This window comes from Opisthorchis viverrini (assembly GCF_000715545.1).
Source record: "Opisthorchis viverrini unplaced genomic scaffold opera_v5_92, whole genome shotgun sequence".
Classification (NCBI taxonomy): Eukaryota; Metazoa; Platyhelminthes; class Trematoda; order Opisthorchiida; family Opisthorchiidae; genus Opisthorchis; species Opisthorchis viverrini.
In genome coordinates, this window is record NW_008751748.1 from 654,268 (window position 1) to 679,419 (window position 25,152).

The 25,152-nt window shown below is 42.9% G+C and overlaps 1 protein-coding gene across 1 annotated transcript in view; it reads left to right on the top strand.

The window, feature by feature from the left end:
• Positions 1-20,854, top strand: part of T265_05092 (hypothetical protein) — a gene marked incomplete at both ends in the record, with an annotated part of 51,899 nt that extends 31,045 nt beyond the window's left edge. Inside the window, 12 exons of the mRNA XM_009170009.1 lie at positions 5,171-5,431; positions 5,486-5,596; positions 7,549-7,788; positions 7,832-7,921; positions 10,277-10,525; positions 10,573-10,689; positions 12,136-12,390; positions 12,436-12,534; positions 14,654-14,899; positions 14,952-15,059; positions 17,965-18,063; positions 20,393-20,854. Coding sequence (XP_009168273.1) covers positions 5,171-5,431; positions 5,486-5,596; positions 7,549-7,788; positions 7,832-7,921; positions 10,277-10,525; positions 10,573-10,689; positions 12,136-12,390; positions 12,436-12,534; positions 14,654-14,899; positions 14,952-15,059; positions 17,965-18,063; positions 20,393-20,467 — 1,950 coding nt within the window. The remainder of the gene's footprint in view (positions 1-5,170; positions 5,432-5,485; positions 5,597-7,548; positions 7,789-7,831; positions 7,922-10,276; positions 10,526-10,572; positions 10,690-12,135; positions 12,391-12,435; positions 12,535-14,653; positions 14,900-14,951; positions 15,060-17,964; positions 18,064-20,392) is intronic.
• Positions 20,855-25,152: the final 4,298 nt, after the last annotated feature.

The following is a 25,152-nucleotide window of genomic DNA, read 5'->3' on the forward strand; positions in this document are numbered from 1 at the left end:
GTATATAATATATTATATTATCATATTATATATATAATATATATCATATATAATATAAATATTATACATATATATATTATATTATTTTATAAGTTTAACCCGACAACTTTCCCCGTTGTTCAAATTCAAAACGAGACCAATGAAAATTTATTTACTGGGATTAGGTCATACTACAACCTCAGTAGTTTTCAAAATAAGATGCCCAATGATAGAGCTGCATTAAAGTAGCATAACCTCTGTGAAACCTGCTAGTTTAGGTCATTTGATACGACGTGGCCTCGGAATAACATACCATGGGCATAAAAATCCCGTTTCTCCAGCTTGTTACCTAACGTCAACAGATTTCAGCTGTACATACATTATGCATTCAAGTGCGCGTGTTCTATCAGAAAACCGAAATGATGCAAACCGAGGACAGGGATCAAGTTAAAATATTCATCCGCCGGATGTAGGTTGCCGTTTTTAGTGTAACAGTTTGTGAGCTCATTTAATGTCCGCAACACGAACCGACGCAACTGAAGCTTGTGAGACTTACCAATTTCAAAAGGTTTTTAACCCTTCCGTCCCGAAGCATCCGCAAGTGCTACTCAAGTAGAGTAGTGTGATAAATACTTTGTATCAGCCGGCCAAATCCACAGATTCTCTTGCAGTCAGGCTATGCTCGTCTATGTTGCCGTCCATCGGGTGATACACATCCAAATTGAAAAGATGACTTGACCCATTGTGTACTGTTGGTCTATAGGCTTTGCTTGCAACGTGCATGTTGCATCAAGCTGTTACGCAGCTTTGGGCTTTGGCTACTTTCCGATAGTTTGCAGACTGGGTATTTAGCACCAAGTTGGCCGTTCAAGTAGCTCAGCATCACTATAAACAGTTATGCTAAAGTGGGTTCTTCATTGATCTGATTTTTTTAGAATGGCGCTTATCAGTCGACACTGTGCTCTCAGCTTCAGCAGTCCATGCGGTTTACAGTTTGCTTCACTATATTCAGCATATATGTTAAGGTTGACGTATGTTTTGAGAGGAATTTTCCACGATCGAAGCAGATGTACGTTTCCAATCCATCTGGCCACTTCCAAGGTATCGTCTCTGTTATGTCTGACTGCCGTCCCCACAACAGTGCCTAGCGCCAGAAGAAAGACTCGACGAAAAGGAACACAATAAATTTATTGCGAAAAAGCTAGTGAGTTCGAAAGTACAACGGCCACGTGCTATATTATTGAGGGACACTGTCCTACCCCGATCCAAGGCTGTCGCATCGGTTGTTAATGGAGATGAGGGTCTCAGTAGATTTCTGGTATTTTGGGATAACCTTCAGAAACCTGAATTTCCTAACAGTCTCCTCACAGAGGGTATGGCGAAATCCCTTATTTCACGGAAATTTCAAAGAATGACTGTCGCCAAGATGTGTCAGGGCATATAACAGACGCGCGACTTAATCAGCAGCATGGAGATGGAGGATTTCGTCATACATCGATCGGTTAACACATCCATGTATCCTGCGTGAGCACAGGACACCGGGTGTACACTATCTCCAGACCAGATTCTATACACAATCACTAATAATGGTGCCGCACATATTCACCTCTCTCGAAGAATCAGCATTCTTGAAAGGGGCCAGTTCTCGGAACACTTATTTGTTCATTGCCTTATGTAGTGCACGGAGGAGAGTGTTTACTAATTGTAAGGTACCCCTAACAATTTTGCGCTCTCAGTGTCGATGTCCTTGCAGATTGTGTACTAAAAGCCTCTGATATCCACCATATCAAGAGTTAAATGCTTTTATATTGGGCCAAAGCTTTGTTGCCATCTTACCTTGCCTCCCCAGACATGCAAGAACACAACAAAGTCGAAAATTGCACGTAGTATGAATCGTGGTAACGGCTAAACAAGAAAAACATAGGCATGGATGGCTAAGTTCGAGAAGCCCAGAATACGCATCAGAGGTGAAAAAGGCGCAATTGGACAGATCAATATCCCATCCCTAAATAATACTTGTATGGAGGAATTGAGATTAGGCCAGAGGCTGTGAATTTTGTGCCTTGCTCAAGGACCGCCTTCGTTTGTAATATGTGCTTATGAGCACGTACAAAATCAAGAGTATGGAAAACTTATGTGGAAATCTAGGAGGCAGTCAGGGTAGTCATCAGTTTGTTACTTTTCTTCGTATGAGTCACTAGCAATGGTCACCTATCAGTGCTTGATGTCATGCAGTATGAATGTTCTGTCAAAAACCAGCAGTGCGACTCTGACAGGTCGCTTAGTTTATTCGAATTTGATGCTGTCTAGTTGGTAGCTGAACATTTAAAAGTGGGCGGAGCGCTAATTTTCACGTCCGACAAGTATCCAGATTTCCCATGGCTGAAATATACCAAGATGAGGAAGGGCCCTCGTATGATTACACCATATACACAACACAGTGGAAAGAATATCATTTATTGAAAAAATGGGTCAGGCAGTGTGGTAGTTAAGGATTTAAGTACATGGGCAACAAAGGACTGATCCTATGACAGGACACTAATTTGTAGCCTTTACCATTGTCACGGAAAATGCGAGTTTGAGAAGTGATTTATCAGCATGGTAATACTTCAGTCCGAATCGTGTAAGTGGGACAAGCTGACGTTTCCACCGGAATATCCGACTACTCGAGTGACCCGCAGAAAAGTACAGGACATAATGGTGAGGCATGCATCTAAGTGGACCAGGAACTTCGGTACCACAAGTGTTCTGACCACGGCAGTCTGGAATACGTGAGACGACCTACAAGCTAAACTACTGCATGATCTACTTAAATTGTGCCACAAGGCCGCACTCTACTGATGAAGAATGATGAACACTGCATTTGGTGTAATACACTAATTTTTACACTTATTGGCATTTCATACCGTCGCGGCACAAAATACGTTGATTCCTGAATTATTTTATTAGCCAAATTGAACGAATCTCCTGACCATTTGCTTTGGTCAGCGCGTAACCGAAATCCGAACGTCATGTGTTGAAGTGGAGTGGAGAAATTCGAAAGAACGGTTAGACTTAGGGGCTTTTTTTACACCCCACCATTCATTTGTCGGTGGCTTGCATTCAGACAAAACATATTGGTTTTCATCCTCTGGTCACACAATTCACTCACGTGATACAGAGCGCTAAGTTGCTGGTTATGGGACGGCATTCCATATTTCATACATCACAGACCACCATCCTGTAATGTTTTGATAACGACTCCTTATGTACTAGTCCGTTTTACTAGTAACGCAATTTGACTGACCGTTCGGGTCGAGTCAAGGATACGCTGGTGGAGTCGAGTAGTCAAGAGAGGTCAAGTCAAGAATGACGTTACTTATCTCGTGAAGCGAAATTCACCAATAAAAACATGTATACGAAGTATATTAAAAATTGAATATATCCTGGTTAAAATAGTGAAGTTGGTCCAACGAAACTAACCAGAAGATAAAAAAAACTAGGAGACACTATAGAAGCGAAGCATCGGACAGGACAGTTTTGAGAAGCTTAAGATTCCCGCATAAGCTCGATTGAAAGTTTACAAGTGTGAAACATTTCATTTTGCGAGAGCATTCTGAAAGTTTCGTGACTAACTAAGATTACTGGTTGGGAAGGAATCGTGGGATTTAAATTATGAGATCACCTAGGACAAGCGCCCTCAGTCGTTAGTGACGGCGCACTGTTAGCAGTGTGTTGAATACATTTACTTGAAACACATTGATACAAACATTATTATTTAGGATGAGGGGTACTCTAAGGATCGCCCAATGGGATTGCTCAATCACACGTGGTTGGTTTTGAAAGCTTCAAGAAATGGCTTGACATCGATGTCAGCAGCTTTTTGCATTCGTTCAGGATATCTGACCGAGCATCTGATGAAGGAGAGATTCCTCAGAATGCCTGCATTGGGCTAGTTCTTGATCCGTCTCTCATAGGCTCGATTATCCTTATTCTCTCTCTTTCAACAAAATATGTGGTTGTAAGGTAGTGGAGTACCAGCGTCAAAAATTAGTTTGCTGCCTCTGATGTTGTCGTTCTTGTTGTTGTTGTCGATGATGATGACGGTGATGATGATGATGATGATGATGATGATGATAATGATGATGATGAGGATGATGATGATGATGATGATGATGATGATGATGATGAGGCGATACAGTTATGCGATGTTTGCTCCACAACGAGCAATTTGAGTTTTTGCGTAATTGTTTCACGCCTCAGATCTTAGTGAGATAATATCAAGGCTGTTTGTGAATGAACGTCTAGAACAAATCCATCGTACATCCAACTTTGAATTTGTTAATTCCAATTTTATTCAAAACAAAAGCTACTTATGCACGGTAGCACTAAGTTGATGAAAAGTTTCTGAAAATCTCACTCAATTCAGCACCGTTTGCCAGAAACATTCAGTCTCAGCAATGAGGAAAAAATATTCCCATCAAGCGGAATATCACGCCTGCAGCCTACTTATTCCGTAGGTAATCTAGGATTCCGGATTTTGGATTGCACTCGCCAGTGTAAATAAGCCATTCAATCGATCATCGGTCTTCCGACCGGTTTGGAACCGTTTGAGTAGCCATTGTTACCCGCAGAAGACAGCCAGCCAGGACATACTTTGGAAGATTTCAAATGCAAGATAAAAACAGTGAACTGTGGCTTTTAAATGAACCACATTACTGGATTATTTGAAAAGTGCTGTGGAGGCTAGGGCATCATGTGGGCGGATTCACAACGTACTTCGCTGAGACACAACTGAGTTTAGTTCATTCTCAAGCCTGTGTAAGCTTGAATAATTGTCGTTGATCACATATACAGGATACTTCGTACTCGTACTCTGTTGTGTGAATTTAACCGAGTTCGTATAGCCTTATGTTGCCACATTATACTTCAGTCTTAAGTTTTATGATTTGCTAACATCTAAAATTTCTGGGTCCCGCGCACCTATATTCGGATGTTTCTTGTAATTATAAGCAAAACCCATGATTGGACGATCTTATCTAACCCTTTTATATTGTTCCTTGAAAGGCGAAGCTCAAATATATCTATATTCGCCAGTACCGTTGGTATTTGATCAGTATCGTTTCAGTAGTCTCAATACCAATTCTCGTAAGTGATATAATATATGGTGTCAGTGCATTTATTGAGACCCCTTATCATATTTGCTTTCCAGACTGCCGTTATTTGTGACGTTCATGCTAAATCACTTTCTTCGCTGCACGCCTTCCACTATGTTGACGTAACAAACTGTCATTTCGTCGCTCCAAAGCCACCACATCTTAACCTACCACCAACGTACCTTGATATCATGGTAGCCGAGACTACATTTCCCGTCATTTTGAAACAAGTGGAAGTTGAGTTCAACAGGATGAACACTGACCCGAGGTATTATGGCCTAATTATCGTTGAGGATGTCTCGAACCGCACTGCAAAGGTAAGTGTGCACGAAAGGCGCGGAGATAAGTTCATCTAAACATCCCAATTTTAGATGGATTTGTCTTTGTTTGTGACGTTCAAGGTGACGCTTCAGTCAACAAATTGGGAGAAGAAGAACGCGAATATATTTGCGAAAAGTGATGACACTGACAAGAAAAACCAGGTGGGTCTGGTTTTTCCTAAGTTTGCCGACTTTTGTGTCTCTCAGTCTGATGGTCTTCACTGTCACCGCTATGCAAGCTGTTCGAGGTCTCGTGATAAGTACGGTCCTAAACTTTTTAGGTACATCTTGGCATTCTCACCAAATCTGGGTTTCAGAAAACCATCAGCTGTTTGACATACCGACCAGGATATTCTATTAAGATGTCCAAAGGTCTAAAGTGTCATGACATCTGACCAAAAACCTCGCTGGATGGGACGAAATAAGTAGCACTGATGTGAATATCATTTTGATTTAAGAAGCAGTAAAATCTGCCTACGTAACGACTGGGAGTGAGCAGCATTTTGTGAACGGGGCTCCTGAGTAAAGTGGGCCGTGGAATGAGGTGAACATAGCTATGGTGTGTGACTGCCTGTTCGCAGACATGAAAATGCAAGCCGAACGACCAACTCTGTTCTATCGTGTGTACGGACTCCCACGATTTTGGCGTTACTTCACCGCCCAAAGATAAAAGCTATGCCACCAAGCCCAGAATTATCCAGAATATAAGGGTTAAGCTGTAGGCAATATCCTTGTAGATCTGTGCAATAGGCGTAATGTTATTGCCGAAGGAACTTCTAAAATTGCATTGGTGTCAGTGTTCTGGTACGTAGTACACAGCCACTAGACCTCCACAAGGTGAAAAGCACACCGACCCGAAAGTGTCAATAGGGGCCAGATAGTGACTACCGTGGACTTGAAAAGTGGATAAAAACCAAGTCTGATCAATCTACTGACGAGCGGATGACATCGGATGGCGTTGGTTTATGCAGATTACCAATATTCAAAAATTACCGGATCAGATGAGAATAGCTCCCGTAAATGGGGAAGAAAATTTCACACACTGAATAAATCCTATCTTTATTAGGCAGGCAAACGGCTAGAGTATTTCAGCATTTCAGCTTTCAACGCCGTTTTGAACTGTAAGTCCCACAAATTTTCCAACAGTTTCATAGTAGCTGCGGTCGTTGTTTGTTCACTTTCTCCAGATCCTACGGGAATATGACATTTTGTTCATCCAGAATCTACCAACGAACCGACATTACCGACTCAATTGCTCACAGCTCTATTCATGCTGGCTGACCATTTTCAGGCTCTTACGACCAACATGGCTTTGTGGATTCTACCTGATGTTTAGAAGACTGGGAATCAGACTGATCTCAAAATTTTTGCGGAAAATTCCCGCCGAAATTTGGTCGGTTATGCTAGGTTATGGTTTGCTGGTTAAAGATAAGGAATACTGTGAATATGTGCGTCTTTATAGTAATCAGCTTCGTAGATCTCATGATTCCTTGGGACGTTGACTGAACCCCTTATCAGATACCGGCCCTTAATGAGCCATGAAAACTGTGCGAGGACGAGTATGCTTAGCCTCACACGTGCCGTTGTCAGCTTTCTGTCCTGTCTGATAGCTGAAAAAACATTAGAATGAGGCCGTCTAGTTGTTTGGGTATTTGGACAACGCCACAACGGCAAGCGAATCCTCTGTGCACACAGTGAACCACAGCACCTTTCATGCATGAATCAATCGATATTACTAAACATATAATCGAATTCACGGTTCTTAGCACACAAAATTATTCTAGAAGTTGTACTCCTAATAACATAGCGTTCCTTCCGTGTAGAGAAGACCACAGAATAAGGACATTGTAATCTCTCTGAGGAGCGGATTTCCTTCGGAGTGAGTTCACAATAACGCTTAGATTACAGCAAAATTTAATGTGGTCTCTTCATGAATGCAATCATTATTCAGAATACCTTTTATGGAGAGGATTACCAAAACCGTCCTAAGAGTAATAAAAGTGGAAAAGCGCTCTCACTAACACATGAGAATTGTGCTAACCTGAGACGGTAGCATTCTGAAACTAGTCACCATTTTCATTGCAGGATTATGTTTCTTCCTTATTTCTTGACAGAATCTTGTGACATGTCACGTAAGTGTGAGGATGTTGGCACTCGAGCAAACATACGAACTAAACATTTTTGGGTGTAATGAAACAAGGCTGTTAAGTATTCAAAACGATCTTCAAGCAATGACTAAGAACGAAGATGATGACTTATGGTCAGTGGCAGAGGAAGTCACCGGGATTCTCACAAACTACTCCTCCGAAAATGTCACCTTCCACATCCACCAAATTCAGCTGTTGGATCGTGAGGTAAGATGCTCATGTTTTCATCCCCAATGCTTTTACTTTTGAGAAACTCTTCGGCGATCGGGTATCCTTCAACCTGTACCTTTGGTGGAACTGGGGGCCTTCTATACCGCCATACTTAACATACAAACACAAGGTAGGAGACTGTTTTATCCCTGCAATCATTCTCAACATCATCGCCATCCCTATTAATATTAACACTGTTGTTATCATGTCATTAGTTGAAAAAGCCCGATATTTGGTAGGACATCATTTTGAGCTTTCCCAAAGTGTTTCGTGAATGATTGTTGACAAGCACAATTTATTTTCGGCTATGCATGTCCTCCTAATTTTGAATCTGCCTCTGCCATGCGAATGGGACAAACAAAACGCTGTTTTCACATAAATGGAGGAATTGTCTTACCTGATTTGCATACAAGTGAGCACTATTGAAACGAACGACTAAATTCGGTTAGAAAAACTTCCATTAGATTGAACTGACCCGTGACCGGGACGGAAAACTGCTCCTATTAGGATGAATAACTTAAATTCGTCCGATGAAAACAATTTTGGCACTCACGCCATGTCCGCCGTTTTCCACAAAAATGTAAAATTTGCTACAGTGTGTCGTGTCAGTGGGAGCTTTCCAGGGCCCTATGGTATATCGGGAAACAGCCGGTACATCCGGTCTACATAATTTACACTTCCGGCGAGCAAGGGAGTTTCTCCATCGTAGCTATGAGCGCTACCTACGGCAGCCTCAACCACGCTACAGTGGCTCCGTTTCTCAGTAAGGGAAGCGGGTATGCCCAGCCTCAGGGGCCGCATTGCATGCCTGTAGAGCTGAATGCAACAAGCCTTTATTGATAGGGCCCACCGGACAGCTCACATTGCCGGAATAGTGGGCACGGAGGCTTGAAAAACATGGGCTAGTTACGTCAGGATTGGCTACTGTGTTGGTTAGACAGTTGGCGGGGTAGCAGCATCACAACTGACGGCCTGTAAGCTTCTCGAATGGAAACTTAAGCATTCGAAGCCGCGTCTGGAACTAAGTTAACCGAGGATAGAGTAAGCGACCGAACAACCGGGTTTAGTCTGTCACTGGGCTACCGAGTGCAGACAGTTATGTTACGGTGAAGCCCATTTACGGCGTCAACGCGACTGCTTCTCTGTTCAAAGCTGATACTGATACATTGCATTCAGTAATATACAGGCACGTGAACTATTGTTGTACTGGTACGGTAGATAACACATAAGCCATTCCTAAAGACGAACTTTTATCTGTTAGTTTCCAAACGAGTGAGAGTAGAAATCCGAAGACCGAATACCACCAGCGATACACCCAACGGCATGTGCTGCAAAGACATACAGAGATTGATTTTGAAGGCGTGCCGGTTTGTGTCAGTCATAACAAATGATATTTTGCCGAAACACTGGGCCTGTTGACCGAAACCCAATGTCCATTCGCCAAAGCGTGGCGGGAAATGGTATAGCGGTGTTCAGGTTCCTCAAAGACGCGCGACCTCTGGCGAAAGGCAGTTTGTCAAAATAACTGGACAATGTTGCTTTAGACTCCGTAAGTCTAGATAACTGAAATGTCTTACCTAAACGAAGCTGATAACTGATCCTCGACAAACGTCGTTAGGTAGACAACCAGGTTTAGCTGATAAAGGATTAGGTTTTCAAGCGTTGTTTGCATGAGGTCAGGAGTTCTCACATACGCCTAGAATGCTTTAATTCATCCTCCTGTCATTGAAAATAATGAAAGGCTCAGCGATTGCACGATTGGCATCCGTGTCCAGTTCTGGCTTTAACATCAAACCAAGCCAAGGAATCCCAGTATACAATGGGTGGTCCACATGCCGTTTGCTTAAAGGCGGGATGCAGCCAGTAGAATTCCTCATAACCGGAGTAAATGTGGAGTGTAGACTGGATGGGAGTAGTTCTCAATCCGTCAACGTGCTTAGCTGGCGATCCCCTGTTGCTAAACCATTTGGTTACGGAAGGCAGTCAGTAGCCCAAACCACTCATCAGGTGCATTATTGGAACATATATGGCCAGTTAGCAACAGATTCGATCTGCACCAGACTTGCCACAGAACTCCACCCTTGGCAAAGTTTTGAGTTAAAATTCCAGTAACCTCAATTTTTTCATGCGAAAATGAAAGCAACTTGGCAGCCGAACTTAGTGGTATATAATTCAGGTATACCGAGGGCCCGCATAGCTGATAGACTGAGGCTCGATTACACCAACAGCTACAGTTTGTTCCACAGGGTCACAGTCATTGAAATTCCTTTCTGACACCGTCACATGTTTCCATCTGCTGACCTCAGGCAGCCCAACCAGGCCTGCTAAACTTGCTTTACCCAGCTCTGTTGTTCTGATGGTTCACTTCGTTTTCAGTGACGGCAAATCATTTCAAGACAACCTGTTGATAAATTCATACTATCAGACACACTATAGTGAAGTATTTTATCTTTTGACCATCTCACACCGAATGCACCTTTGTCAGCACTTTATTGTATGCCGAGTGACACATTGGATCAGAACATTCCAAAGGAAAAGGAGAACGATCGATATTCGTGGATGCTATTCTATGGAACGTCGGGAACAGAGCAACCACAATAAACCCCTGTGCCACGTGGATTTTCGGAAGTACAATGTGGATCCACTGTTACCTCGATTTTCGCGTTTGATAAGCGGTAAAATCGGAAGTAGGGAACCGTTGAAAATTGAAGGGATTTTTGCATACGGGCGAATCGTAAGTTTTTTTGGAACAATTATCATGAATTTCCTAACATCTTTCAGCCTCTTCCCGGTGAAAAGTTTGATTTTTATGCAAATTTGCGACCAGAATACATTCCGGAGCAGTGCAAAAATATTTCAACAGGAGCTACATCATCTGAACAATGCAGGTCGTTTCAGGTAGGCTTGGAAATGCGAATGAAACGAATATTTTTTGTTGCGACTATGGAAACAGTCCGGATAAATAAGAGTTGGGCGTCTAAATTTGTTCGAAAACTCAGTAGTTGATATTTTATGTTATTATAAAAGCAGCATTTTGACCAATTCTGGTCCACATCTACTTGCTTTTAATTTGTAAAGACTGAAAATAGTGGGCTGAAATCTTCACCTTGTCACAGCTATTACGCCTATGGCCTTGAATATCCTTTGCCAAGTAACTGATTTTATTTGCCTACTAATAATAGTAATTCCACTGAAAGTGAGTGGCCGATATCCTAATATGACTTGTGGGTTATTGATTATGTCTTGGGAAATTCATTGGACCCTGATTCAATGCTAGTCACTTGTCACCTGATGAGCATAGTTTCACTCTGACTCCTGAAGAGTGTTCTCTCATTTAGTCATCGCGAGCTGGAGGTCGCCCATATCGTGCAAAATTCAATTAGGAATCCTATCTGTACGTAATCAACGGACGGCGGACTTCATTCCTAGCCAAATTGCCTTGCAGACAAGCCTCGTCAAAGTTAACAGCACTCTTTCAAACAGATGCTCAGCTGGGCTGGTCACTAGTACAGCGTACGCATGAAAGAACAATCACTATTGACAGTATTTATTTAGAATTAACTCCACGCCACTTATGTATGCGCTCCGAAAGTTCTGTTTTAACTCATTTCCCTGACATCTATTATGCAATTTAATTCTCAACCAATAAATGGTGCTCAAGGATCCGCACATGAGCATGCATTTGTGCAGCTGCATTCACTGTGGTTTGTTCAAATTGCTATCAAGTCCTCTTATGTTGCAATAATGTCGTTCTGTAGCTATGCGAGTTGTGTTCGTTTGTGAATTTTGTTCTTACTAGCGTGCCTATTGGGTAGCTGGTGCACACAAAACCACATCAGCCGGAGAGGTCGTCTATTTAAATTTCAATCTGTTGTAGGATGTTACGAAATTTTAGACTTATTATTCGCCTTATTCTCGTTCGAAAAGCCTCCTCCCAGTCCTTTAACGAGCATTCTTGCTAGTCTAAATCAAAGAGCAATGGCCCTGGACCTGACTTCTATCCTTATTAAAGCTCATTGATAGTACATAGCTAGGGCTGTCCTGGGAACTAAACTCGGACATCCGTCATATGAGGAGTTGGATGTGCCTCGATTACCACGTCTGGAATGATGGAACGGTTGGGCAATGTGTCTGGTTCTGCTCAGCTCCACTTTGTACCAGGACCAGAATCAGACAGTTTGAGTGGGACTGAGGTCAGTGCGAATAATTCCATATCTCAAACGAATCATAATGTGTCATTCAGACTGTTTCGTACGACAGTGAACTGCTGAACTATGAGAGGCCACATATTTTGTTAACGCATGATGATATTTCCGTTTTTCCTGGGACTTCTGCTTTGTCTAGGGATTCATCCAATGCCACTGCAAGCTGGCTTTTCATCCTTGGAAGTCTGGTGTTCACGAACTGGAAGTTGTTCAATGCAAGCAAATTACCGACCAACCAGTGAAAAAATCCACTGGAGATCCGGTGATTCCTTTCAATATAACTTTGGCACATGCAAATATGTTTGTGTCGGCGATAAGCAGCTTGCGCCAAGATATGCTCCCCACAAACAAAGTTATCTACGGTGATCCTGAGGTTCGAAGCACTGAAATACCAGTACGTTCACCCAGTTGCTTCCTACGGAATATTCTATTCTTTTAGTTGATTGCTGGACAGGGTTTAGAGGTCACCCTTGACATCCGACCAAACAAATGCAACGACAGTCTAACTTCAGCAGAATGTGATTTTTGGCGTTACTCGGTAAGTTTTTTGCTTTCGTTTTTTGTTTGTAAGTACAGGGTCCAATTTGAATGTTGAAAAAATGGTGCGTTTATTGGATTTTTATCAGATCACTTCCACAAACCAAAACAGGACCGCACTAACCGGGAAGACTACCTGAATAGTATTCAGTGGATTGCAGATCTTTCATAAATGGATGTGGCTTAAGACTGTGCTGCTGATAGACTTATGAAGGAGAACCTTACTAGGTTTTGTGTTGAGTTGCACACAAAGCCCACCTGAAGTGCGGTCAATCCCATGATTAATTCAGGATCATTCATCCCAGCGCGTCAGTATTTGACACTCGATTTGGGCTCCACTTCACCGTCACCTTGGCGTGTAAATGACAGCTTTATTTAGTATGCTGTCAAAACGCTTTAGAACAAGCATTTTTTTTCTCTGGTCATCTCACATCCCCCTGCCGCCGAAGTAGTAGCACATGTCACTCTGGTCATCTCACATCCCCTGCCGCCGAAGTAGTAGCACATGTCAGCGATAGAACGCTATCTAGATGGTGACTGGTTGGTCCACAACTGCAGCTGAGTTATGACACGAGTGCTGCTTGGCACACCGAGTTCTTTTATTGGATTAATCCAATTGGCGGCGGTAGACCTTCTGATGCAGACTCATTCATTCATCCATGCCCGAGGAATGAGTCTATCGTAAAAATAAGCAGCCTTTGACTACACAGCACTTCAGAAAGCCACTGTTCTGGCAGACGTTAGAGTGAATTACCTACCAACTTTCCACATCCAGTAACATGTCTACGGAAGCCAACCTATAATCTGCAGTAAAGTTCATAGAGCATAGCTTATCTCGTAAGATACACCAATACGCATCCATTGGTACCGCAACAGGTCCATGATTGTCATCGATAGCTGACCCATCACTCAAGTGGTATCGAATAGTTAATTGTGGCTGCCGGCTTATTTTCATTCGGTCGAGACAATACAGAAGCCGAGAGATTACGACCATATGGTTGCTTGCTGTCGAAGCTGTACTTTGGTCTTAATAACCCAACACGCTATAGGTCTGAGCAAGGAGGAACCAACAGATGAGATAGGAATTTTTCCCGATCTATCCGCATTCACCCATAATTTTGAGCATCTTCTCACAGTTGTGTTCCTGTGACGTGTAGTTTTTTTTACAAACAATTGTTGAATCATCTCGTCTAGTTCGAAGTGAAGCCTGTTTCTTGCATAAACTGTCTCCGTCTCAGCATCTGAGCCTTCAATTCAGTGTTTTTTGTCTAAGACATCAATGAGAACAACACAGTTGTGGGATGAATTCATTTCACTCCCCTGGTCTATCGCCAAGTGTGACAAACAGTGTAAGATAGACGAACACAAAATTTACAGACACGGATCGCCAGGTCAGGTTGTAAGACGTCGTTAGGAATAATGATATCCTAGCGTGTTTGTTTTGAACGGTGTGTCCTACTTGGCATCATTATACCGTTATATCCCGCCGGAACAACACGCACAGCCGTGATTTTTTATGGAGGCATCATTGAAGTCATCTGACCACCGAATTACGTGCGGAGGAATTGCGAATTTCATTCAGCCACAAACCAATCATTATTGTCGATCTGGTATGAGTGAAACTCGCTGAGGTTTTCTTCACAACGGGTCAAGATCACAACTGAAGCCGTTAAACCTCCATATTTGGTCGTTCATTAATAATTCCCTTCAGGTTGTTGCTCAACAGCATAAGAGTGCTGCAGGCGCCGTTGCTGGAAGTTATTACCAACACAGCGTGTTCGCGTCACAAAAATTGAACATTATACGCACTCGTCTGCCGCAATACATGTAAGTCGGTGCAAACTGAAAGAATCGAAAGGATTATCTGAATCGTTCGTATAAGACCAAAAGTTGGCGTCAGTAAAGTCAATGCAGTGTGAAATTAATTCGAATCGCAAGACTTGTTTCATGCTAAAATATTCGGTATAGGAATGTCCTATAAATGCAGAATACAGTACTTGTGATGGAAAAGCGATTCTTTGATGAAACTTGCTTGTAAACAGGGACGATATTTAATGTATTTCAGAATCTGTGAATCAAAGGTGGTTACTTTACCGTTCTTCCTCTAATCCAATTTACAGCATTATATTGAATGCAAAGTGATTGGTTACTATGTGGACTGGAATCGTGCGCCATCGATCTATCTGATTCCGTATACTTGTCAAAAGGTGTTCAACCAGTCAGACTATGTCATTAAACAAATATTGCTTACGGAAAGCGGGTTACCAAATAGTCGGAATGACTCGATTTCATCTGAGAGGAAGAAGTCAAAACTATCGATCCAAGTCGAATATGCTATAGCAACAATGGAGGATATTACAACTGAGGTTCGTGGGATTGTGAACATTCATGAACCTATAAACATGTTTTGGATTTCAGTACAAAAATGGACGCCTCGTGACTTTCAACGTCACACTTCAAGCACAGACATGTATAAACACGTTACCACTGCGAAATGATACCCAGTGTTCTGACTGGCTGCCTAAAGTAAGTGTATTTTTTCTTTGGCCAGCTTACAGGTTGCATAATTGACAATCCCTGGTCGATACTCAATGGCGCTTATACGCAGAGATTTGTCAAATCACGACAACAGTTGGAATAAGATACAGTAACCCCGACGTTTTGGTTACTATGGGTAACTCCTCTCCACGTTTTATACACTCGAAATGACTGTAACTGGGATGATAGATTCTTGAAACGCATCACAATGACACTTAATTGAAACGTGGTTCTTGTGAACGGTAGAGGTGTAGTGGAGATGTGTCTGACGTTGGGTGTGGGTGTGTCAAGTTGGGCGAGCTGAGAAAGTCAGTGTGTATGTGCATCTGGGGGTTGTGTGCAGTGGGTGTTTGCGTTTGATCCGTGTGTCTCTTCATGTGCGAGGTCAGTCTCCTCAGCTGGATAGAAGATGGGTGAAGTGGCCTCCATTGTTATAAATATCCTTTGGATTTACCACCTGAAACAAATCGGAAGGATATTTGTTTTTGTGTATGAATATCTCCTCGATATGCTGGACGAGTAACCACAGCATTTATATCGCCGGGACTTTTATTGAACAAGATATCGTAGTATTCTATTACCTATTCTTGTGATATTTTCGGACTTTCTAAATGGGTAATGTAGTTTATACCTTGTAGGTACACCCGGAGAAACTGGCTTCGTAGAGCACTCAAGTCTGCCGTATGTTCAACTCTAAAAAGTCGTAGATTCTTACATATGTACAGACTTTTCTGGGACAAATCTGCATCTACGGCAGTCTACAACAATTGAACATAGAACTGTAACAGCGTCTCAGATGTACCCACATTTTGCAACATAGGCTTCACTGAATACTGTTTGAGTAGTCTCTCATACGTCGTGGTCATCAACTTTGGCTAAGGGCTTATTGATTTGAGGCCACATAGACATGTTGAACGAATTAACAGGAGTAAATATTTTTTTAAATATTTAATAAGTAAGCCTAAAGCGTTCATTTTCATATGAATACATAGAGAGCCACCTTTGATAATGCACATAACCGACTTCAGAACTGTATTTTCACTTGCCATCCGTCCAGTCCTCTTCCGTTTAAGCTGACCCAAGCGCTCTCATGCTGGTCTACACACTGCTGTGCACGTAATTGCGTACCGTATTAATCACATTGTTCGGGACTCCATGAGTCTGATGCAGCAGGCAACTCCAGATAAAGATACCAGCCTCCTAATCTCTTGCCCACCTGGGGTCACCAAATATCGTCTGAAGACCTGCAGGGGTGGATAAGCCTGGTAGGGATCGGTTAGACTCACGGCACTTTGTAGTCCCTGGATTGAGTGTTTCCCTGTACTATTGAAAAGACACACTAGGCAATTCATTGCCTGTACAAGTTGTGCATCATACTCCTCCCCGTTGAGGTCGCCTAGACCCATCCTATACACACCACTGAGTTTGCAGTGGGAAAATTTACATAGGATATTTTTACAGTAGTGAGGCTGATGTTGGGCACAAAAAGTGGAGGACTAAACTGTGTCAACCAACGGACCTATGGTTCCTACACCCCTCGCATATAAGATGAACACATAATAAAATATGCGTTCACTCACAATCAGCCTCTCTCCCCTACCTTGCAACTCACTGATCGAAACCAGAAGAAACTTGGTTGTTTTCGCCTCCGTTTTTTGACCTCTGCTCCTGTGAACCCCCTGACCTGATGAATTGGGTTGACAGGACAAACAACAAAAAACATTCAGGCCCGAAAATAATGCACTTTGCGTAGAGAACAATCATTACCTCTTACCTCCCACCACATTCCAATGACTCCGTCGTCATCATTACATACGGAAACGGCCAACAGGCTTAAGTTGGACGGGCCTAGAGGGTGGCACACTTACTGCCTGACACAGTCAGACAAATGTGGCCTCTGAAACTCAAGGGATGTTCGGTTGTACAATAACCTTGTTCTAACTAAACGCGTCAAGCTGTCTTAATTGTTGTGTGATTACTCGCATTGGTTCATTGGCCGTTCGCAGTTGCGTTCAGCTCAACATAAACGCCGTCGGGTAGCGACGATGATATTTCGTTCAATTTAACCCTTTTCGCACACAAGAGGCTGTCCAGCCACTCGTCTAGCTAATTCAGACACAACCCAATGGAGTGGAATTGACTGGGAGGTGGCCATTTGAAGAGCTTGGTCCCACTGAATCTGAATATTGTTATGCAGGATAAAATGACTGACGTTGGGTTTGAAGCTGATACTTATTGCCTATGCTTGGTAAAACGGCTGAGAGTATCGTGGTGTGGTACATGGTCATCGTCTTTGTGGTCATTCAGAACACTGTTTTTGAATCTTTCAATTCTGTGTGGTTCCGCCGGTCGTTACAGTGTCCACTGAAACAACGTAAAGCTGTTAGCGAATACTGTCAATACCAGGAAGAGATTTCCAGAATGTAAGCATTCCAGACCTAATAAGACGTACCAGAACGAGCTGTTTACATCAGAAATAGTTTATTCTCAACATGTTCTGGCGTAGCGCCATCCTCAACATCTAAATCTTCTGAGAGTGGATTAAGCCTTCCAACCAGTAGTTAGTTGCAATGCTATTATAGTCATTCGTAGTACTTCTACAAAATGACCTGCCTATAAAAACGTTCTCATACGGCAGTGTGATCATGACCGCGAAGGCTGAGCTACCCGTCCCTGCATAATAAGACCGGCTCTCTGGTGTGGCGGGATTTGTTTGGCTATTTTTGGATTATGATAGAAATCGAGAGCTGTATTTGCTGTTTGACTTGTACTCGTTTATTCGCCGACTGACTGAAATATCCTTCGGTTTATTTAGGGCCGCATCTCACGAAGTTATTAATTTCCCGTTAATTTTTTCAACACAAAGCAACCCACGCATTCCCTTCACCTCTAGGGATATGTTGCATGCAGAGGGCGAATGTTTGAAGGTCTACAGGTTGACAGCCAGCCCGAAATTAAGCTGTTTGACTGTCACCAGACAACATCTGTGATGGTGAGTTTTCAGCTTATCATTTCCTGATGAACAAACTGGGTATCCATGTCGCCTTTGCATTAAAGATGAGTTCTCACCCAAGAGACAATACACCATTGTTGGATTTGAAGTTAAGCGGTCTTTATCTTCTTGATGCAACATGCGAATGTTTTAAATTAATTGCGCATAATGGGGACCTAAAAAAACACTGAATACCCAAAAAATCGAGGGCATCATGCCAATCTGTCTTGATTGATGTGTACACCCAGTTCTAACTGTTAACAGTGAACTTGGACGTATTTATAGTCTGGTCATCTCGGATAGCCATGACGGATGTATTTTTCATTAGTCAATGAATGTGAACTAATACTCTGCACAGGTGCGACATTCGCCAATTCTTCGACAGCTTTCAGGATAACTAGTGCCTAAAAAATGTGGCCGGCACTCGCATAGGTTCACTGCTAAACTACTGTACTATCATCCTCTTTTTGTCTAACTCACTCTGTTCATGCCCGTTCTTGCTGTCCAACACGCTTCGCTTTTACTCATCCACTGTTCGCAGGCGTATGTGACCCAAAGAACTAGCCGGTTGTGATTGTTGACTCACTGTCCGAGTCAGCTCCGATGTCTTTCAAGTATGTATAATCTTTAGCTTTATGCCCGTCCGTTGACAGAGAGCTCATTTTTAACATTGGATTCTATGGACTTTGGTGGTCCTCCATATATCCTAACCGTAGTGTCCGTTGACTAGCGGTCGTTTTCTGCCATCATAAGTTGTACTCATTAAGTACGCCAGAAAGATGAATGTTCAGACGATCGTAGTGTGGAGCTGCTTGAGCAGCGACAGCACACTTGCCTCGCATGTTAGATAACTGGACTTGAAACTCCAACACGGCCAAGGATGTGCATTGCTGATTAGCTATAGGAAGAGCGATGCTAAAATATTCTTTCAAGCGGATTCCTCAGAAAAATTCCACCAAGATGGCAAGAATTTGCTGAACCGAGTGCGATGTGCATACAGAGTACAGCTCTCAGATTAACGAAAAACAATAGTGCCACAGGAAATGTTAAGAATAATCGGGATTGCAGGTTCATTCATTCTAATTCCAGGCCGGCACACCATTTCTAACCAGTTTTTTCCAAGGTGATAACTTTTGTTATCCGTACGGTTGCTTCATTGTTCCATCAAGGCCAGCGATGGTTGTAGAGGTCAAGGGCTGTACTAACACACCCTGATTAATCACCAAATATGCCTGAATGTCGCTCATCGGTGTTGTGAGCCTGCAAGTCACCCTTCTCAACAATCTATAGAGAGAAGTATTTATATAAAGGGAACTCTTCGAAGAATTCTCTCAGCAACCCTGTTTCCTTTAGGAGAATACTCTGTGATATCTCGGATATCGTACCAACTGAAAAACGAGGCGACGTTTGTGCAGCAAATTCAGTCGAAGAATATCCCAAACGAGAGATTCAGTTCAGTCTCCCGTGAAAAAACCAAAGTGATACGCAAATGTGCTTATTTGTGAAACTCAAGTGTCTAGTTATTCCAACCTACTCGGAGAATCATAAACCATCAGTTTCGTATGGTGAAAGTTGCAGAACTAGCTCCTTTAGATATTTTTCTGTCTTATTCCCCTCCGGTTTACACTATGTAACGTGCGCTCAAATGGTTCCGCACGCTTCTAATTTCGAACCGAATGTGGCGTCAACTTTTCTTTCGAAGGCTGTATTGGTGAATGGATTTGAAAGCGAGTACTACTCCATCATTTTATTGAAATAAACCAATGTATGCAATAATCTATACACTAGTGAAAAGCCAAAAATTAGAACAAAACTAGGCTTCACTCATTTCAGTCCATAGGAGACAGTTATTTTTCCTCTTTACTATTGAGTTTGCCAATTCAAATAACGTTGCGTAAACAGTAATCATAAACGGATAGCATTTGTCCCGTTTTTTAAATGAAAAGCATAAGTAATCCTGTAAAAGACTAAGTGGTGAGTTTGGGTCAGCGCATGGAGAGCTCACAAGGTATCGACTGACGAGTATATTCCAATATTTTGCGGTTTACTCAATAACACGGCTAACAGTGGAATTTCATATGTAAGTCCTCACCCTATACAGTGTGTTAGTTAGGTACCCCTTTCGGATGGCTTTTGGGGGTTGTGATCTGGTTCAGTAATCTAACTCTAGTATCTGGCGATTCTTTTGAGCTTCATCGCGAAATTCTGCTTATAGAGTTTCACCAGTGCTGATAAGGAAATGTAATGGGAAACTAAGTCTACTTGTTGTATTTTAACACTAGTTTGTGTTCACAGTCTATAAGCCCACTTTCCTGGTCTCCGTTTCCAGGGTTCCCAGTCAACAGGCTTGTCGGCTGAGTCAACGCCTTCTCCTGTCCTGGTCACTGACGCGTTGCAAGAATAGAACAACCGATCGGGCAATCAACCGAAGATGTTTCTTTTCCACATACATTTCACACGGCCGAAAATCGATCCGCAAAGCAGTTATTCTATTGATTTCCTGAATTGATAAACATAATTCCATAGGATACTACCGGCGACTCTGATTATACTCCCCCGTTGATAATTAACTAACTCGCTGTTTCCCCTACTTCGCAATTCATTTATGGTTAAAAGGAATCCTTTTTGATGACTTTTTTAATGACGACGATGTCGTGGCATCTATTAGCGCATATCTAGTTTACGGTGATTTGTTCCAAGGCTCTCCAGCCGTCAATGAGATCGCCAGGTTTTTCGTCACTATTTTCCGAGCATTCGCTCTGTGTATTTCATGCACAACGATAACTATATATTATTGAGCTGCTAGACAATAATCCACTAGGGCGGGTGCCACTGGAGGGTGAAAGATTCGCTTGATCTGAGGAGAGTGCAAGCATGTGGAAAGTGCGAAGCGGGGGAACTGGAAGTACTTTAGCCGGTTGCACTACACGCACCCATACAACCGAATAATCGCGGTTTACGACTGAAGTTAATTTGTGGTTCATGTCATTGGCTACATTTTCACTTTTAGATGGCAGAAGAAGAAATTTTAACTTGTCCTTTGCTTTCAGAAGAGCTTGTTTTGAACTGTAGTGAAATTCGATGAAGAGGTCAGGGTAGTCATTTGTTAACAGTCTGTCTTAAAGACTCTGCCCCAACTATTATTAGGTCCTATTTACATATCCTCCTTATTCTGTAAAATCAAGCTACGCAATGGACACACGGATAGTCGGTGCATAGTCGGAAAACTGCCAGTACCAATCACTCCATGTAGTCTTGAGGTAAACTGAACGTGGGAAAATTTCGGTCGCGCGCCTGCACACAAGCATTCCTCAAAAAACGTAAAATACCATTCGAGTCAGATTACCGTAGCTCAGGAAGCAGGGGAAAAATGTATATTTCTTCCTCTGGCGTTTGAAGATGCTAGCCAAGCGCAATTTGAAGTCATCTCTGAATCGCGTTTATCCGCTTGTAAGGTTGCCTAGTCCAAACCACCAGAGGCCTTCCACTATGCAGGCGGGCAAATTGTTCGTCCGTTATTTTCACTCCCACCCCCTCATGCAGTTTGTCAGTTCGTTTGCAATCACAACTGCATAATTTATCAGAAAAGATCAACGCCGTATTCTGAGGCACCTGGACGCGTTTCAAAAGCGACATCACCACCTGCAACTAACCAACTTTTGTCCGCAAGGTTTCAAGCGCTCGTGACGCCACATGACTGGGAAGACGTGACAGGCGAGTCAATCGATGGGCACAACCAGGACAATTACTGGATCCTTCCTCATGCAGTCAAATCGCCCAAGAATGAACACGTTTGCCTGCTCACACGTGATAATTCGGCTGTGTCAAGCGTGCCCGTTCAAATAGCGGATTTCAGACGACCGGACTTCGAGCCCCGGCACTTCTGAGCATATACTTCCAATGGGTTTTAATGAGAGGGAAACTCGAGTCCCTGTATTGTGCATTCACAAGAATGATTGCTCTAGGACAGAAGGAAATTTTTTTCAAACGATTTGGATGCAAATTCTACAACTCGAACATAAAATATGTCTTCCAGCGACCCGTCAACGTAACTATGATAGATATGTGGATGATGAGGGTTGCACATTCGCCCATCCACAAACGACGGTTTTGGGATACTAATTCAGTTGAAAAAATTTGTACTCTTAATTCAGCTGACCGCTATTGGGCAGTCGTTTTGGCAATCAACTTAGGGTGTCACGTGAGAAGCAGTCGCCGTTATACATCGTTCGATGGAGACTTCCAGGTTGCCCAGTAACATGTTAAAACAGACCTTAGAACGGTCCGAGTGGAATTAATCCACAATCGAAATAGTATGGTAAAATGATGCGACGTTTTAATTTATTTCAAGGTTACCATCGAATCAGAACAGAACGGACAGTTAAGTTTCTTCGATGTCAATGTTAAAAAGAAGACCGACGGGACCATAGAACGCAAGGTCCACAGAAAGCAAACGTGGAAAGGTCAGTATATTCACTTTGATAGCTTCGTTCCGTTGCAACAAAAACGCAACCTAATCAGATGCTCGACTGAGAGAGCAATGAAGATATGCTCACCCGAATGCTAGGAGGAATTAAGGTTCGCGGGCCGCAAATTCCTGCAGAACGGATATCCTGAAAGGTTCGTACTCAGGACTATGGAAGCCGTTAAGCCCAAACCTACACAATTTTCTGTTAGGAAGAAACCCGTATATATGAGGTTTCCACTCATAGGTGACTCTGTTCTTGAAATAATCACCAGAAGGCTTAGAAACCCGGTTGATATGACATATTTGGCCGCTAATCTATGTTTGAGCTTCGACTCCAACCCCACTACCAAATTCTGCTTGAAGGACAAATTGCCACGTTCTACCACCAGCTTTTGTGTGTACTCATTTGTATGTTCTTGCCGAGCATCATACGTTGGTCGTACGACAAGGCATTTGTCAGACAGAATGTGAGAACACAATCCCGTATCTCTGAGTGGTAGTGGGAACAAACCAGGCTCCAGGGCGATTGCATCACATTTGGCCGAAACCAGTCATGTCATAGACAAGGAGCAAGCCTTCACCATAATATACCGGGTACCTCTGAACCGATCACGACTGTTACGATCCAGACTACTATCGATCGCAGAGGAGATTGGAATCCGACTGCTGGACCCGCAACTTTGCATCCAAAAGGAACTTGTGCGACCTCTGAACTTGAACTGGCCTACGAAACATCCGGTCCCAAAAGTCTGCCTGACATTGACTGACTGACTTGATTCCGTGACCCGTTGACCTATCCCGCATCCAACCCCCGCTTCCTTTGATTTCCGTTTCTCTAAAGTGGATGTGGCCCCGATCTTAAACTTTTCCACGTGATCTCTGCCACCATATAAATTTATTATGTATTAGCCAAGAGGAACAATCACAGAAAACAAGCTTTGTTCGCTACCTTCTTCGTTCTCATGGTTATCACGGGTATATTCAGCCACTATTTTCAAATAGTTGTCAGAAGAATGTGGAGAGTCCAACAAGATAGTTTGTTACCATCTTTTTCTGCAGCCACCCAGTAGCTGAGTTTGTGTAGTACCACGAGAATCTGAGTACTGGCCAACCAGTACATTTGACCATGAAATGCGTGCATGAGGCACCGTTTAAACCGTGTGCAGATCTGTTGCAGCCATCGCAGTCGTTATGGCTTTTGTTGTGTCCCCGGAAATCGATAAAAAATAACTTCCCTCACTCGAGAGAAATCGAATTTCCTCAATGCAAAACAATGAATCTTCAGTAGGATGCAGACGGCATCGTCCGTCGCATGCTCCATTGAAAGTCGGAGTGTGTTCGCTGACGATCAGATGGTCTACTAGATGATTGACTTGGCGGCAGTGACTCATCATCATCAACACTGTTAGCTGTAATAACCGCGTACTATGGTTACAGCTGCCACAGTTTCGTTGATAATTGGACAATGGTAACCCGATTTAAGTGAAATGCTTGGTTGGAGTGGGTGAAGGATTGTTTCTGAAATCCGTATCACACTGGCCGTTAGTGTTGTCAGCTTGTAGGGCTTTGATCTTGCATGTTGTGTGACCTGTTAGGAGCACATGTATCTCGTATTTTCCACAGCTAGTTTGTTGTCAGGATATAACTAACCAAACTGATGAAAACGGCTACAAGTGCCACTGAACTGTTAAATTGTTAGTAGTGTGAGGGAATCTGCAATTTCTCGTTTAATATTTCGTCCTGTAAGTGAAACCGGGAGGTCGCAAGCTCAAAGCTCGGTAGCTTCCTGAGATGTGGACTGCTGATGACTCTCAGTAAAGGTGAGACAGCTGGATAGTGCTTTTCAGCTTTTCCGCATAGCTCCGCCTCATTTACAAGACAAATCTCAAATGAACTGTTATATCCCCGCATGTATTGAAGACGTATCTGAGCATGGCGCAAAATAGACGGTTCATTGAGGACTTAAGATTACAGCCCTGAAGCTGTTTATTCCTCTAAATTTTAACTCTGAACCCGACTATAGACCTCTGTTACCTCTCTGACCGTCAGTGGAAACAGGCTTTCTGTAGAACATAGGAAAAGCATTGAAATCCATAGAAGAATCGGTGTGGAAAAACAGTAATATTTCGAAGTATTGTGCAACTACAGAGTTGCGAGGTGGTTCAATGCGAGCCTCACACATATGTTCAGCTAATACATGCATACCACAATAGGTTTTTAGGGTTGTAAACTGGATCGGAAATTCGTCAACCATTGCTATGTTGAAAGGTGGTCAAAAACGGCAGGTCTTTTTACGTGTACCACAGGTTACTCACAAGCACAAAGCTGCTGTGCCATTAATGCCACGTGCGGTTTGAGATGGCCTATTGACCGCCAAATTATTCTTTACGGGAAAACTAATGTTGCTTTTCTCTTAGCAGTTTTGACTTCGTCACGGTACCACATAATCTGACGCCACCAGGTGCGGGACCCTAGCTCCCTTTGGGGTGGCAGTCCTCAGGATCTACTGCTTATAGTGCATCTAGTACTCTGACGTGTTAAATGCCAGCATTTGCGTCGCCAGATCGTTAGCCTGAAAACGGGGTTTTTAAACCCAAACCGCACCCAGAAGCGCTGGAATG